The 16,421-nt window shown below is 41.5% G+C and overlaps 1 protein-coding gene across 1 annotated transcript; it reads right to left on the bottom strand.

Annotated features, from left to right (window-relative positions):
- Positions 2,413 to 6,404, bottom strand: LOC110433286 (elongation factor Ts, mitochondrial). The gene is made up of 9 exons (XM_021455083.1): positions 6,256 to 6,404; positions 5,593 to 5,914; positions 5,326 to 5,498; positions 4,647 to 4,727; positions 4,337 to 4,511; positions 3,420 to 3,604; positions 3,058 to 3,183; positions 2,879 to 2,967; positions 2,413 to 2,774 (listed from the first exon to the last, which is right to left on the bottom strand). Exons 2-9 carry the CDS (start codon positions 5,855 to 5,857, stop codon positions 2,729 to 2,731), a joined length of 1,140 nt encoding a protein of 379 aa, XP_021310758.1. The 5' UTR covers positions 5,858 to 5,914; positions 6,256 to 6,404; the 3' UTR covers positions 2,413 to 2,728.

The following is a 16,421-nucleotide window of genomic DNA, read 5'->3' as shown; positions in this document are numbered from 1 at the left end:
AGTTTCATACAATGACACAAACAACAGCACTTGCTCCAAACAAGCCAGGCTTGGCTGGACCTGGGTCTGATGGGCTAGCCAGGCTGGGCTGGTACACCCTCACAAACGCGCCTTTGATCGTTACTGCAAAGCCTAGCTGCGAGGTGTCTCGTGTATGCGCAGAGCTTGGCTCAATTAGGCGAGCAGGCAACCAAACAGCCGATCCCTACATCTCGCCAGCAGGCGGATACAGGGAAGCAAACAGGCATATGTAGCTGAGTCTACTCTCGGTTTTGTGTCACATGGCAAATTATAGCCATAGCCTGTAGGTACGATATGACGTGAGCCTAGTTGAGTAAGAGCATCTCCAACAATTTGGTATTTCAACATGCTATCCTACCAAATTTGCTAAAAGCATAAAAATCCTCCTCCAACAACTCCTTATCTCAACTTGCTAAATTTCCCAAGTTGCTATCCGGAGGTTTCTACTGCCGAGATTTGTCAAGTTGCTATCCCAAGTTGCTATCCCGAGCGCAACTTGTTGGAGACATATATTCTTTTACCAAGTGAGCGGGTCTCATCTGTCATTCTCTATTTTTACCAAGTGAGAATAGCAACTTATTGGAGACACATCCTTTTTTCTTTTGCTAAACAAATTAGCAACTTGCTATAATTCAAGATTTAACAAGTGAATTTTACCAAGTTGTTGGAGATGCTCTAAGTTGCCTTCGGTTACCTTGGATTTGAAGCAGAAAATGTTTCATCTTTTCAGAACTATACAAATTAGTGAACAAATTCCAACTAGAATCATTCTAGTGACTCAATCCAAAGCAACTAAACAAGCCCTTGAATGAGAAAAATCTGTGATGGTGCATGGCATTTAAGGGCATCCGCAATAGTCCTATCCATCTCTTAAATTTTTACAAGTGATCTTTGCAAAGTTTGGATGATGACTTACCACGCTTCAGATCAATGCTTGTTCCCACCGCCTTATTAGGCCAAACTTATTAGGCTATTAAAAGCAAACTTATAAGTCCCAAGTGAGATAGTAATTACTACCTTGCTACTTTACTTGGGGCTTATTCGTAATGCATGTTCCCATCTCATGTGGTTGTGGTTATTCGGCGTGTAGCTCATAGCATTTTGTATCTAAACATGTGACACATCTTTACATTTAGTAAGCCCTATAACAACCGGGGCATGTATATGTACTTTCTTGATCACGCATAGCAAATCAACACAATTAGGCACTGTTTAGTTCAAAAAAAATTGCAAAATTTTTCAGATTCTCTGTCACATCAAATCTTTAGACGCATGCATGGAGTATTAAATATAGACGAAAATAAAACTAATTGCACAGTTTGGTCAGAATTGACGAGACGAATCTTTTGAGCCTAGTTAGTTCATGATTGAATAATATTTGTCAAATACAAACGAAAGTGCTACTATTCCTATTTTGCAAATTTTTTTGAAACTAAACAAGGCCTTATTACAGGAAAAACCAGCTACCCTATGGGTGATTGGCATGGATAGCAGTTAGTGGGACATGTGTGGAAGATTTTTTTTCCCGAGAACGTGTTTGGCATATATTTATATGTTTAAGAATGTTATGAGGTGTAGGACACTAGGACACGATGGAATGTTGCTCACTTCCCTATTTTTCACTGTTTACGATTTGTGGATATATCAAGATTTGCGCACTGGGATTAATCGACGATGGCAAATACAAGATTTGATTATGCTAGTAGCCATTTTTTCCTTTCATCGTAGATTTGCGCACTGGATTAATTGGCACACTGGTAAATACGAGCTTTGATTATGCTGGTAGCCATTTTTTCCCCTTTCATCTTAGATTTGTGGACATATCAATATTTGCGCACACTGGATTAATTTGTGATGGTAAATACGAGCTTAGATAAGACTCTAGCCAACCCTATATACTTCAGTGAAATTTGGCTTATACTACTACCTATACTGATTTGTTGTGAAAATAAAAATATTATTTGTTCATTGAAAAGTACTGTTAAAAAAATGATGTTCCACTTTATCAATTAGCATTGCATCTTCTTTCGCTGTCAGCTGGACTCAGTTGTATAAATCTGTCATCAATTCATCAATCAATTAACTAATCTCAGGAACTAAAGTGATCTAAAGTTTTCATGGATCTAGGGTGCCTCGTCGACCACCAGATGTCTACATGGAAATTGGACAGGTATACTCATCAGATCTTCCGCCACCAGCCAATCACACAATATTGTCAACGCCCTTCCTCTCTTTGATTCCAGCTAGATGCCAACAAAATCTCATCAAATTACAACTATTCGAACAGGCAAACCTATAATCACCCATCAACTGGGGGAAAAAAAACCACTACGGGTCACACTTCGCATCCTCTAATTAACGATTCGGAGTATTCTCCAGACTAAAAGCAAATAGTTCAAGGGGTAATTCCCACTCTATTTCGATATTTTACCCGTCCAAACAAACTGTAATTCAATCAGTGAGGGTTGAACCAAATGTGTAAACAAACAAGCTAGGAATCGACAAACCAACTAGGCAGCCTCGCAGGTCCCAGAACGCTAACTACCTTGCTTGCCTAAACATTAGTTCCGTCCTAGCTTATACACCTGTAACAATCCAATGGAGCAAAGATGGGAGCCCAAAATTTTTATTGGAAAAAAACTATGGCCTCTAACTTTAAAGAAGAGTAGATCCTAATGATCCCGTTTGATCCATCTCTGCCTGAAATCTACATAGCCCCAGCAGCAACCTCTGAACCATCAGCGGCTTCAGTTCTGCCAAGCAAGAAACATGTGGTCATCAACTGCCACTTTACACATCACAAACAAAAACCCACTTGTCGATAGAGATGACATGGGATGGGACAAATATATTGTACCTCTCAATCCCTTCTCCAACCTCCATTCTGATGAAGTTACCGATTGTTACTTTAGAACCAACCTCTTTCGACAAGTCATTCAGCACGGTCTGAAAAGAATGACACCAGAACCCAAAGCTATCAGAGAAACAATCCAGAGCAGCAACATAATCAAGAAGTAAAAAACCCTATTGACTTACCTTCACGTTTGTGTTGTCATTTAAAACATATTTTTGCTCCATGAGCACAACTTCTTCAAAGTACTTCCTCAATCGGCCTTCCACCATTTTATCCATAGCCATTTGGGATTTCCCTGAACTTTCGGCCTACAATGTTACATGGTGTCATGCCATCTCATTTCTGAAGCAACTTGACACAAACAAAGTGACCATATGAAGAAATGATTGTATCACATGCATGAGTATGTGACACAGCGCTAATAAAGCGTGACATGACATTCATGGAAGTAAAACACAGCCTAAGAAAAGTCAAATATGCCTAACTTGAGTATGGCATAAGTCCTGTTATGAACCAAACATGCTGGAGGAAGTGTGGTATCAACCTGTGTTCGAAGTATTTCACGCTCATTTTCTAGAGCGGAAGCAGAAACCAGTTCTTTTGATAAGAATAATGGCTTTGTTGCAACAATCTGCATCGCAATAGATGACCCAACACTTTTGACAGCATCAAGGAGAGTAATGCTATCTTCTGCTTCTAGTGTGACCAATCCAGCAATCCGACCCATACCTGAAGCAAAAACCGAATGCTCAGGAGTTAAGTGAATGAATCAGCAAATGCATAATTCCTGTTGGAAAAAGAACAAAGAAAAAGGGGCCCTTATTTTTAGCAAAGTATCAAAACAACCAAAAAGAGCCTGCAAACTAGGAGAGTTTCAAATTACTAACACAAGTCAGCCCAGTAGAACAAACAATTAGGACCAAACTAACATGTTCAATTATCATACTTCAGGAGTTACCCAAACAAGCATTATCCCAATCAGACGAAATTTCATTTTCCTCCTTTTTAAAAGATTGTAGTGTTAGTAGAACATTCAAGATAATAGTTGTGTTCAAATTCTAATTTATCATGAGTGTACATCCATGGCTGCATTATCATCAAAATCAAAGAAATTGCAACTGCATACCAGTAATAAAAGTATAAAAGAGGAAAAGAATTTAAATCCATCAGTGACAAACCTAAGAAAATAGATTATTTACTAGAATTAGCATGAATACACACAAACATACTGTGGTTTCTAGTTGTCAAAAAGTTTTAGAATGGTGAAGATATTACAAAAGGTGAGAAGCAGGTAAAAGCATGCCCCCTAATCAGCAGGAAATTTCTTAGTAATATGATTAATCAAATTTAGCCAGCGAGCGTGGAGGGGGGGGGGGGGGGTGCAGGAGGGGGGATACAGTAAAATCTGAAGAATAAAGAGTACACACTCTTGAAAAAGAAAAAAAACTGAGATTCCATCACCTGGCTGGGGACAGGTATGCATATAAGATGAAACAACACCATGTGCAGTTGTGGACAGCATGAAGCCTCTTCTGAGTTTCACATTCTCCCCAACCATGGCAGCAACTTCTGTAACAGCATTTTGGACAGTTGTTTCCCCGCTGAGGTTCGGATGATCAAGATTGATAGACATGTTCTGCAAGGTTGTAGAAATGTACGCTTTCTTAGAAATGACTGAAACCAGTTACAATATATGATACAAAGCAGCATTATATTTGTGTATAAAATCATGAATCTGGGAATATGTCACATAGGGATAATGCAATAATACCTCTAAAAGTTCAGGACCAAAAGGCATGAACAATTCACCGGGACCCTGAGCAGATAAAGCCATCTTTGCCAATGATGAAGCCTGCATGGTGACAAAATAGAAAAATATTTTAAAATAAAGCCACAGATCTATATAAATAACTCAAAGTATGCAATTTCTACAGAACTGAAGTTGATATATCTGCAACTTGATCAACAGATGAGTGGAAACTTTCCTTTACATGCATGACTAACATTGTTGTTTACATGGTATGCCTACACCTGCAAAAATGCATATAGTTCTTGGCACGTAAATGTGCCAGCTACCTTTGTACTTCACAACCACTAAAAGAGATATCGGCATTTACTTTTCAAGTGATGAACAAATGATTTAGTGGTGCTTTTTCTTTCTCAAACACGCAAGAGATATGCATATCATTAATATTATAATAAGAAAAAAGAGAAAGAGCCCTTACAAACACACACACCAATACCACAAAACCATGCTACTAACAAATGTAAGTATGCAATTACTATGTACTCATCTTGAAGAAATGAATCTAAAAACCATTGCATCTAAATTGTTAATGTCTCTCCAAATGTAACTTGCATTTTATGTGTGAAAGGTTTAAGAAGAGATCAACAAAACAGCTCAGCTGCTGATACTTAAGATAAAATTGTTGCTGGGAAATGAAACCAACCAGGTACTGGAAAACATCATTTCTTGCCACGAAATCAGTTTCACAGTTAAGCTCAACTACAGCAGCCCTTTTGTCATCTTGTGCGATAGCTAGCAAACCTTCAGCAGCAGTGCGTGAAGACTTTTTTGCAGCAAGAGCAACACCTCTCTTCCTTAGGTCCTTCTGCGCAGCATCTGAAAGAAATTAACAAACTCAAATAGGAAAAGTGAACTTAACAAATAATAAGCCAACTAAATCATGACACGGCATGGAGCTAGAATAGCTAACCAATATCCCAGTTGCAGGCAACTAGGGAGGCCTTGACATCTTTGATTGGAGCACTCGTCCTTTGTCTGAGTTGCTTTATAAGGTTCATTTGCTCTGAAGAAGACACCTCAGAGCTGAATCTCCTAAGAAACACGCCATCTTGGGGAACATGAGTGCTCAATTGATGAGTCTGGAATGCTGAAGAAGAGTATGGCCGAGCAGTTTGCTGCTGAGCACGAAAGAGAAGCCCTAGTATGGACCTCTTAGCACCTTGACCCCAGGCCATTTTTACAGATAATACTGCACTCCTGACGGCTTATGCGTATCAATGATTTTTTTCAGCCTAAGAAAAAATACATGAACATCACAACAGTGCATTTGCTTTGAGATTAAATCTTTATTTGAACGTAAACTTTGAGAAAAAAATATGTATTACTCCTTTCACAGTCCTGTTAATTACCACTACAGCAGCCGATGCATTCCATCAAAGCAGTTAGACAATATCACGCAGATCAAAAATAAAATTGCAGGTGGAGTGACTTTGGAATGGGAACAGAGTTCAGCGGGCACAGACCAGGGACGGACCAAGTAAATAATTCACGTTGCAATTAGATCAGGTCCGATTCCAAATAGCTTAGGTTCTGCTCGGTTTCGCACAGCAGAAAGTGAAGAGAAGGGGCGTACCTGTTAGGAGCTAGTTGCCGGAGAAGGGGACGACGAAGACCTGCGCATCTGGCGGCGGCGGCGGCGGCGGCGGATGTAGCCTAGTCGGTACCACGCGGGGAGAAATAATAGCCCAGTCGGTAGCTGCTGGGCCGGCGGAGAGCATAACGGCAGAGATCTCCTGCTGGACATGGGCCGTCCATTCTTTCCACATTTTCTTCTGCTAAAAGAAAAATCTGCACATTTTCTTATTTTTCTTTCTTGCTTTTTCGTGGAACTATAAATAATAGTTTTTCTTAGAACATTCCAAATGACTACAGGGAACATTTTTATTTTAGTATTAAGCGAGAATTTTTTGTCATGAACCTTCAAACATTTTTTTCTCGTGAATCTAAAATAATTAATTTTAGTAAAGTTAGAGTAATTTTCTTATGAAGTTAAAACACTTCTAGTCTAACATAGAACTTTTTTTTGAACCTGAAACAAGTTCTTCATGAACCTAAAATATTTCTTTGTCTTGAATATGGACCAACTCTTCCGCAAGGTCATAAACCAATGACATTGTTTCGTTCAATAAAAAAAAGTTCCGATTCTAATAAAATATTTTGTAAGAAAATATCGTCCAAATATATATATCCCAGCCATGATTTTTATTTGGATGCATTGTTTATGAACCGTGACATTTATGTCTCAAAATTCTTTGGTACATATGGTGAGGTTGGCGTGGTGAACAAGGTTTATTCGCTTAAGCAAATTTATATCATTCTACGTAGTATATTAGCCGAAATGGTTAGTATACCTCATTGTCTCATCAAATGAAAAGAGCTGTATATTACGAAAGTGTTTTTTTATAGTGATTAATCTTATGTTGTCAAATTTTATAGATTTTTATATATTGATGGTCAAAATTTTAAAAAAATGATGTGGAGAAATCTAGATACTTAGATGGGTTAAATTCAAACCATTCCACTACACATGTATCTACCATTACTATTGGTCCATTTGGAACCATACCATTAAAAATTTAATATCTACGTAGACCATGCTACTTTCTATGTTCTCCGCAACGCTTGGCTCACATGCGGCATTTGTATTTTTGTTTGGCCCAAAATACCTCTATTATACCCCCTTCCTCAATCTCAATGACACATCGGCCCCATAACATCGGCCCCAAAATACTTTTGCTTTTATTTGACAAACATTATCCAATCATGGAATAATTAGACTTAAAAGATTCGTCTCGCAATTTACAGGCAAACTGTGCAATTAGTTTTTGTTTTTATCTATACTAGCAAATATGCCCGTGCATTGCAACGGGAGAAAAACATTAAAAGGCCATAGAAAGTGATGACATAATGTTACATATCTATTTATATTTATTCTTTTTATAAAATTTAAATTTCATTATTTTATTGATAACCATGACATCTATGGTATTAGATAGTTATTATTTACAATAATATGTAGCTTAGAGACATATTTATTTAATAATAAAAATAGAAATTAGTCAAACCTTATCTTACTCTAATATTACCTCTTAATATACTTTAGTATTATATTAAAACATAAGAAGATTATTGCTAACTTTTTTTTTATTTAGATTAGATTCCTATGAAATATGATATATCAGTTAAATGTATATAGATTATAAATACATGCACTTATGAAGTGTTCATATGACATAACAACACATCGTGCAAAGGTAGTGTTTCTAGTTCAGCTCCATTGTCTTGGTGATTGGTCGAGGGTGATGGATGGCAGTCCGTGGCTCTTTAAAGGAGCGGCCATAGTGAAGGAAGAATATGATGGTTTCTTTAATGTGCTGTCCTATAAGTTAGATAAAATCCTAGTTTGGGCGTGGATCCAGGGAGTACCTGAGGGTCTTATGAAGAAGAAGGAGTTGGCAGATAGGGTTGCAAAGAAAGTTGGAGATCCGATTGTCGTGGTGGTGAATGAAGGGAAGATCAATCCTACACCATACTTGCGGGTCAGGGTGTGGCTTGATCTGAAAAAGCCTCTAGTGCGTGTGGTGCCGATTACACTAAAAGAAAAAATGAAGTATTTGGTACAGTATGAAAAACTACCAAGTTTCTGCTTCTTTTGTGGGTGTATGGGACATGAAGTGATGGAGTGCGGAGATGGAGTCCACCCAAAGGAGAGTTGTGCTTGGGGTGACTGGCTGCGAGTCCCCTTTCAGCCGCCAGTTGCTGGGAGGGAGGATCGAGGAAGTAGAGGTAGAGGTAGAGGAAGAGGGCGTGGAAGAGAGGGGAGTCGTGGAGAGATGATGGATGATGAACCTATTGGGATGGACATCATTGTTGGAGATGAGGAGTTACCAGAAGGAAAGCATGGAGGATTGAACGATTCTGCAGGGAGGGTTGCAATGCAAGTAAACCTCCTAGAGCACCCTTCATAGGAAAAGGATTCTATATCTTCTCTAAAAGAGCAGGAGAAGAAGAGGCCGCGAAGGAACGGGGACGGAAGAGTGGATGAGATGACAAACTCAAATGCAAAATCGCCACTCTCCTTCGAGGAGAGTGACCGGGCACAATGAAAATCTTAGCTTGGAACTGCCAGGGCCTTGCTAGTGCCCGGGCAGTTCGTGCGCTTCTGGAAGTCTAGGAGCGAGAGAGACCAGATGTGTTTTTCATGTCTGAAACGCATTTGGATAGAGTGAAGGCAGAAAAGTTGAAGCGAAGATTGGGATGTGATTACTTTCTAATAAATGAAAGTGAGGGCCGGAGTGGTGGTTTGCTCATGATGTGGAGGAAGGAGATTTCTGTTACTTGTAAAGGAGTTTCTCAATATTACATTGACGTGGAGATTCAAGGTAATGAGGCGTGGAGATTAACTGGGATTTATGGAGAACCAAGATGGGATCGTAAACATGTGACATGGGATACTTTGCGGTCCTTGCATGATAACACGGCGACTCCATGGTTGGTCCTAGGTGATTTTAATGAGATTCTTTTTCACCATGAAAAGGAGGGAGGAAGAGCTAGATCATGGACTCAGCTGCAAGCTTTCCAGGATTCTCTCATGGATTGCAAACTAGCTGATATTGGTTTTTTGGGCGATATTTTTACTTGGCAGAGGGGAAAAATCAGGGAAAGGTTGGATCGAGGAGTGGCAAATGCGCAGTGGAATATGTTGTTCCCGGATGCTCAACTAAAAAATGGAGAGATGGTCAAATCTGACCACCGTCCACTCATTGTTGATACAGTTGGAACTTCTATTCGGTTATCGCATGAAGAAAGGCCAAGAAGATTTGAAGCAAGATGGTTAAAAGGGGAAACAGTGGGGGAGATTGTACAAGCGGCATGGACGCGTGCAGCTGTGAGGGGAAATAATCCAAGCCTGATGGCGAAGGTAAATATAATACACAATGATCTACATATTTGGGATCGGGAGGTTCTGAAGAAGCCCGCTCAACGTATGAAAAATTTGAAAAAAGGAACTTGAGAAGGTGAGACGCGGTCCATTGACAAATGAATCAATAGCAGTACAGAAGGAGATTCTGTTAAGGCTTGAACTGTTGTTAGAGCAGGAAGAAATTTTCTGGGTACAAAGAGCCAGGGCGAACTTGCCAAAGCATGGAGACCAAAATACAAATTTTTTTCATCAACATGCCTCTGCTCGGAGGAGGAAGAATTTAGTTAAAGGCTTAGTAGATGAGCTGGGGGTAAGGCATGAGGATGCGGGGGAGATGAAGGCGATGGTTAAGGATTATTTTGCAAATCTATTTACTTCTGAAGTGCATGAAGTTGATCAGGGAGCTTTAGCGGATGTGAACTGTAGGGTAACGACGGAGATGAATCATCTTCTCCTTGCGCCTTTTTCAAAGGAGGAGGTGAAGAAAGCTCTCTTTAGCATTGGTGATCTTAAAGCCCCTGGACCTGATGGTCTACATGCAATTTTTTTCAAACGTTTCTGGAATATGTTGGAAGGAGACCTGACTGACGAAGTTCTGAAAGCAGTAAATACCTTCACTATTCTAGATGGATGGAATGACACCACAATTGTGATGATACCAAAGGTGGCGAATCCTGATACAGTTGGGCAGTTCAGACCAATTTCTCTATGCAATGTGGTGTATAAGGTAATATCGAAGCTTTTATCAAGTCGGTTAAAGGTGATCTTACCGAATATTATAAGTGACCATCAAAGTGCGTTCGTACCGGGGAGGTTGATTACTGATAATATTTTGTTAGCTTATGAGTGCATACACTCAATGAAGAAAAAGCAGGGGAGTAGAGGTCTATGTGCAGTAAAGTTAGACATGCATAAAGCATATGACAAAGTAGAGTGGGTCTTTCTTGAGAAAATGATGTTGAAGCTTGGGTTTCACCAAAGATGGGTGAGGTTGATTATGGCTTGTGTTACATCGGTAAAGTACAGGGTCCGTTTTAATTTGATGGAAACAGATACAATAATCCCCACAAGGGGGTTGAGGCAGGGGGATCCATTGTCACCCTGTGTAGGACAGCGCCAGTGATTTCACATCTACTGTTTGCAGATGACTCTCTCATTCTAATGCATGCTGATAAGAAGAATGTTGATTGCTTATCTGATATTTTGAATAGATATAGTGTTAATTTAGGTCAGAAAGTGAGTGAAGCCAAGTCAAGCATTTTTTCTCCAATAATACAAATGTTGAGTTAAAAGCGGAGGTTTGTGAAGCTCTAAATATTATGACTGAATCTCTGACTGATAAATACTTGGGGCTACCAGCAATGGTGGGGGTAGATCGTTCAGACTGTTTTCGCCACCTGGTGGACCGTGTGAATTCCAGAATAAATGGATGGAAGGAGAAACTACTTAGTATGGGAGGTAAGAAGATTCTGATAAAATCTATTGCTCAAGCTATCCCAGTATATGCGATGATGGTCTTCAAAATTCCTAACAAAATTTGCAAAGGAATAAGCACGGTCATTTCACGATACTAGTGGGGTGATGACAGTGATAAAAACAGGATGCACTGGCAAGAATGGTGGAAGATGTGTATGCCTAAGGGCTCGGGAGGAATGGGATTTAGGGATTTACAATCTTTCAACCTGGCACTCCTAGCAAAACAAGTGTGGAGACTGTTGAGAGAACTGGAGTCTTTATGTGCAAGGGTACTAAGAGCTCGTTATTTTCTAGATGGAAAATTACTAAATGCAAAGATAAAAAGTGGCAGCTCTTATACTTGGCAGAGTATAATAGCGGGTCTCAATTGTTTCAAACTTGGGTATATCTGGAGGGTTGGAGATGGTAATGAAATCAATATATGGAAGGATAACTGGATACCGGGAAGCCACGATCTGAAAGTTCAAACACGAAGGGGGAACAATCTTGTAACCTCAGTCAATGAATTAATCAATCCGCTGACTGCTACGTGGGATGAAGACTTAGTACGATCTATACTAGAGACTGATGCTTATCGTATCCTGCAGATTCCACTTATGTCAGGAAGGGATGATTGTGTTGCTTGGCACTTCAATAGAAACGGACCATTCTCAGTAAGATCGGCATACCATTGTCAATGGAAAAAGAAATTTGGAGTTCGTTGTGCAGCTATGCAAGGAGGTGGCACTAGTAATCGCCAAGTCTGGAAAAAGCTTTGGCAACTTAAGGTGTCGAGGAAAATAAAAATCTTTGGCTGGAGAGCGCTTCAAGGGTTTATGCCGTGTAATGCGATCTTGGCAAATAGACATATCATACCTGATGGTGGTTGCCCTGTGTGTCACAATGGGGCTGAAGATATAAACCACTTAATGTTCACGTGTGATCGAGCCAGAGCTGTCTGGAAATCGATTGGCGTATGGGAGAAGATCAGGATGTTTTTGCTCTCTGACCGATCGGGATCTGTGGTGATTGAGAACTTTATTTTCAGAGGAGAGCAGATACATGGCCTGAATGTTGGGCTTGCTGAACTTATATTGACTGGAGGTTGGTACTTGTGGTGGGAAAGAAGAAAGTTAACACATGGAGAGGAGGTTCAGGCTACGCCAAGAGCAGGCCTAGCTATTGCGTCTTTAACAAAGAATTATATGCTAGCGATGAAAAAAGGTGTCAAGCTACGGAAGGGTTGGAAGAAGCCTAGTGAAGGAAATATTATCCTAAATATTGATGCTTCTTTCGATGAGGACAACGGGTGTGGCAGTACAGGCGCAATTATAAGAGATAGCTCTGGAGGGATGATTGAAGCTTCAAACGCCTTTATTCCCTATCTAGTTGATGCACCAATGGCTGAAGCTTATGCTTTGAAGGAGGGATTGATGTTAGCTCAACACATCGGAGCCAATGATCTCATCGTTCAAACTGACTGCATGGAGGTAGTTGAGATTATGGAGAATTCGGGGTTCACTGCAAATTCAGCTGCGGTAGTCTATGATGAATGCAATTTAGTTTGGAGTGGATTCCGAAAGATTTCTGTGGAACATTTGAATAGGGAAGCAAATCAAGTGGCGCATGAGCTAGCTAGGCAAGCTATGATATTAAGAAATAGTTGTATTTGGGACGATGATCCCCCGGATTTTATTGTTCAGTTTCTAGCAAATGATGTAACAATTTTTGATCAATAAAGTATACCCAATGATTCAAAAAAAACACCTCCATCAGTGTCTTCCTGTCCTCAGCCAGTATTGCCGGATGCCCAACAATGTTCTTCAGGATGTTGTCAAAAAAAAAGTTCTTCAGAGTCTTATTCTTCTCCTTCTTTGGACGTCGGCCTCGATCTCCCGACCCATTCTCCCTGGAGTATTTGGGAGTGACCAAAAAATACTTCATCCATACCAAAATGTAAATAATATAAAATGCAGTGGCAATGGCCAGTGAGTTTTTTTTTTCTCGAATACGCAAAAGCTTTGCGTATCATTGTATTTAAGAAGAAAATGTCGAACATACAATGCGCTTGGTTAGAGCGCCGGAGGTCAACAAGCTGTAGCTGGACCAACCCACCACAAAGACCCTAGCTTGCTATTATACAAATGAACAACCGGTGTTACGCGGCGGCCTAAACCTGCCTAAGACGCGGCCTTGCGCCTACGCCTACGCGTCTGGACCGCTAGGACCTGCGTCTGGACCGCTGGGAAGAGCGCATCCAGCGCCTCGGCCTCGCTCGCCGACATATCGCCTCCGAGCAGCCTATCGAGCCTCTCAGTCGCCGCTGCAGTAGGAGGCTGGCCCGGCTTGATGTATCCCATGCGCTGCATGATCAACACCTCGCCACGCTTGGAAGTAGGCACCCGAGCGAGTGGCTGAGTTGCCAACCGCCTGCTCCGCCTCCTGCTCTGGCACCTGGGCGGCTGTGGAGACAGCGGCTAGGGAGGCACAGGAATCAACGGAGGCTCCAGCTTGCGAAGCATTCTCTTGGAGAAGGCGTCGAGGCGTCGCTGAAAGTCATCGTCGTCGACAATGGTGGTCTTGCAGTTGTGTCCCTGAGGCTCGAACGGCCCCCCAGACGTCGGCTCAAAGCCCGGTGGGTAGTCCAGCTCGCATGCGAGAGGCGACGCAGCATCCTCGAGGCCATCGAACGCTAGCCGCCTTGGCGTGACTGTCCTCCGCGACGTTGGAGTGCCGAGGCAGTTACCAACACCAGGCTGAGCGCTCCGCGCCGGCGTGGGCTCGACGGGGAAGGTGCCCGAGATGACCTCATGCGGCCCCGGTGCTCCTGCCAGCGACACCAGACGTACACGAGAAGACCCCATGCAGCAACAGGAAGCGGCAGCGAACTCCAGCAGCATCGGGTCATCGGCGATGTCACGAATCTGCGTGGCCTCCGAGCACCACCAAAGAGGTAACATGTCGAGCTGAGGGGCACCCGAAACGCTAGTCGCGACCGCTAGATCGGCCAAGGCGGCAAGTGGCGCACGCTCAGCGTCCCAAGACCGACCAACGAGCCTTTGGTGCCGACGTCGTCGTCGCCTTCGTCGTCGCCGCCGCCGAGACCCAGAAGGGACATCGACGCCCGCCGAGTCCCCGCTCGGGCCACGCGAGCCACCCAGGCCCGATGTCGCCTCCTCGGGCCTCGAGGTAGCGTGCTCGCCAGGGTGTGACAAGGCACGGTTGCCTGAGCGTTGGAAGGCACCCTTCCTTGGCTGCTTGCAGTCGCGGGCGATGTGCCGAAGGCCCCTGCACCGCAGGCACCGTTGGGGCAGCTTGCACGTAGCCACCCGATGTGCAGAGGAAAGGCAGTTGAGGCACTTGTCGAGGAGGAATTTCGGGATGGACGTTGCACGACCGCTCACTGCCCGCTGTCCTCGAACGGGTTTCCATCGTGGCAATTGAGTTGTTTCCAAAATGTAAGGGCCTGTTTAGATTGGTAACGAAAATTTTTTGGGTGTCACATCGAATGTGTCGGAAGGATGTCGGGAGGGGTTTTTACAGACTAATAAAAAAACAAATTACATAGCTCGTCAGGAAACTGCAAGACAAATTTATTAAGCATAATTAATCTATCATTAGCATATGTGGGTTACTGTAGCACTTAAGGCTAATCAGGGAGTAACTAGGCTTAAAAGATTCGTCTCGCGATTCTCAACTAAACTGTGTAATTAGTTTATTTTTTTATCTACATTTAATGTTCCATGTATGTGTCTAAAGATTCGATGGGATGGATGAAAAATTTTTGGGTGGGGAACTAAACAGGGCCTAAATAAAATAATACTGTGTAATGAGGCCTTTTTTTATTTTTTATTTTGCATCCATTTGTAATCAGGCATTGTGTTCCCTGTGGAAGTGGAAGTACCGGGGAAAGAAAAGAACAGGTGTTGGTATTCTTTTAGAGCCGTCCGTTCCAGGGCAGGCATTCTGCTGCAAAAGTTGCTTTGCTAATTAAGCTGTGCCAACCGATCGAGTGTGTCGGATCGTATATAGTAGGGCCTTGTTTAGTTCACCCTAAAAAGCAAAAAGTTTTCAAGATTTTCCGTCACATCGAATCTTACAGCACATGCATAAAGTATTAAATATAGACGAAAGCAAAAACTAATTACACAGTTTAGCTGGAAATCGCGAGACGAATCTTGTGATCCTAGTTAGTCTATAATTGAATAATATTTGTCACAAACAAATAAAATTGCTACAGTACCGAAATTCGAAATCTTTTTGGAACTAGACAAGGCCTAGGCTCATGCAAGTGGGGATCAATATACACACTCCTATGCAATCATCATCCTTGCACAATAGTGTTGTTATAGTTTCGCTGAAATTTGTGAACGTCGCCTATGAATGGTAAATGGTAATAAACTACTGCCTACCCTAGCCGCCTAGCGGTACTAGTAACTATACAGGTTGAAAACAGTGAACGATTTACAACCGATAATACGTAATTCATTATCTACTGTAGAGCGCTGTAACAGCCTGCTACTCGTAGGTACACATCGTCTGGCTAGTGAAGCTGCTTTTGTTTAGGCCTTGTTAAGTTTCCAAAAAATTTGTAAAACTTTTCAGATTCCCCGTCACATCGAATCTTTAGACGTATGCATGGAGTATTAAATATAGACGAAAATAAAAACTAATTACACAGTTTGGTCGAAATTGACGAGATGAATCTTTTGAGCCTAGTTAGTCTATAATTAAATAATATTTGTCAAATACAAACGAAAGTGCTACTATTCACATTTTGCAAAATTTTTTGGAAGTAAACAAGGCCTTAGCAAAATAGTTGGTTTTTGTAAAAAAACATCTTTATGAGCAAATTTCTAAGTGAAGCTGAGCATTTTTTTAAAAAAATTATTTAACAAAATAGTTTCACTAATAATTTTATGCATAGCTGAGAGAAAAAATGATAGAAAGAGTTAAGATAAGCTATTTGGGAAAGGAAAAAAACACCTCACGCTGTGCCGTGCCATACATGCCAGCAGCAGTGAGGACTACGAGGTTGGTCCGGGCGGGCGGCGACAACGCAAGCAGGCACAGACTGCTGGACGCTGGCACTGCTTGTCAGGTCAGGTCAGGTTTGACTCGACCATGCACAAACACCTGGGCCTTGTTTGGTTCCGAAAAAATTTTGAATTTCGCTACTATAACACTTTTGTTTTTATTTAACAAATATTGTTCAATCATAAACCAACTAGAATCAAAAGATTCATCTTGTGATTTACAGACAAATGTGTAATTAGTTTTTGTTTTCGTCTATATTTAATGCTTCATGCATGTGCCGCAAGATTCGATGTGACGAAAAATCTTAAAAACTTTTTGGATTA

This window comes from Sorghum bicolor, chromosome 3, assembly GCF_000003195.3.
Source record: "Sorghum bicolor cultivar BTx623 chromosome 3, Sorghum_bicolor_NCBIv3, whole genome shotgun sequence".
Taxonomy (NCBI): Eukaryota; Viridiplantae; Streptophyta; class Magnoliopsida; order Poales; family Poaceae; genus Sorghum; species Sorghum bicolor.
Note: the sequence above shows the minus strand (reverse complement) of the source record. Positions and strands in the feature narration are given on the sequence as shown.

Bases quoted from the DNA above. Each gene is read 5' to 3' on its own strand.
- LOC110433286 (XM_021455083.1), bottom strand. From the start codon at position 5,857: ATGGCCTGGGGTCAAGGTGCTAAGAGGTCCATACTAGGGCTTCTCTTT. The intron at 4,512-4,646 runs GTATTATTGCAT...ACAACCTTGCAG, and splicing joins TTGGTCCTGAACTTTTAGAG to AACATGTCTATCAATCTTGA. The intron at 2,968-3,057 runs GTAAGTCAATAG...CATTCTTTTCAG, and splicing joins ATGACAACACAAACGTGAAG to ACCGTGCTGAATGACTTGTC.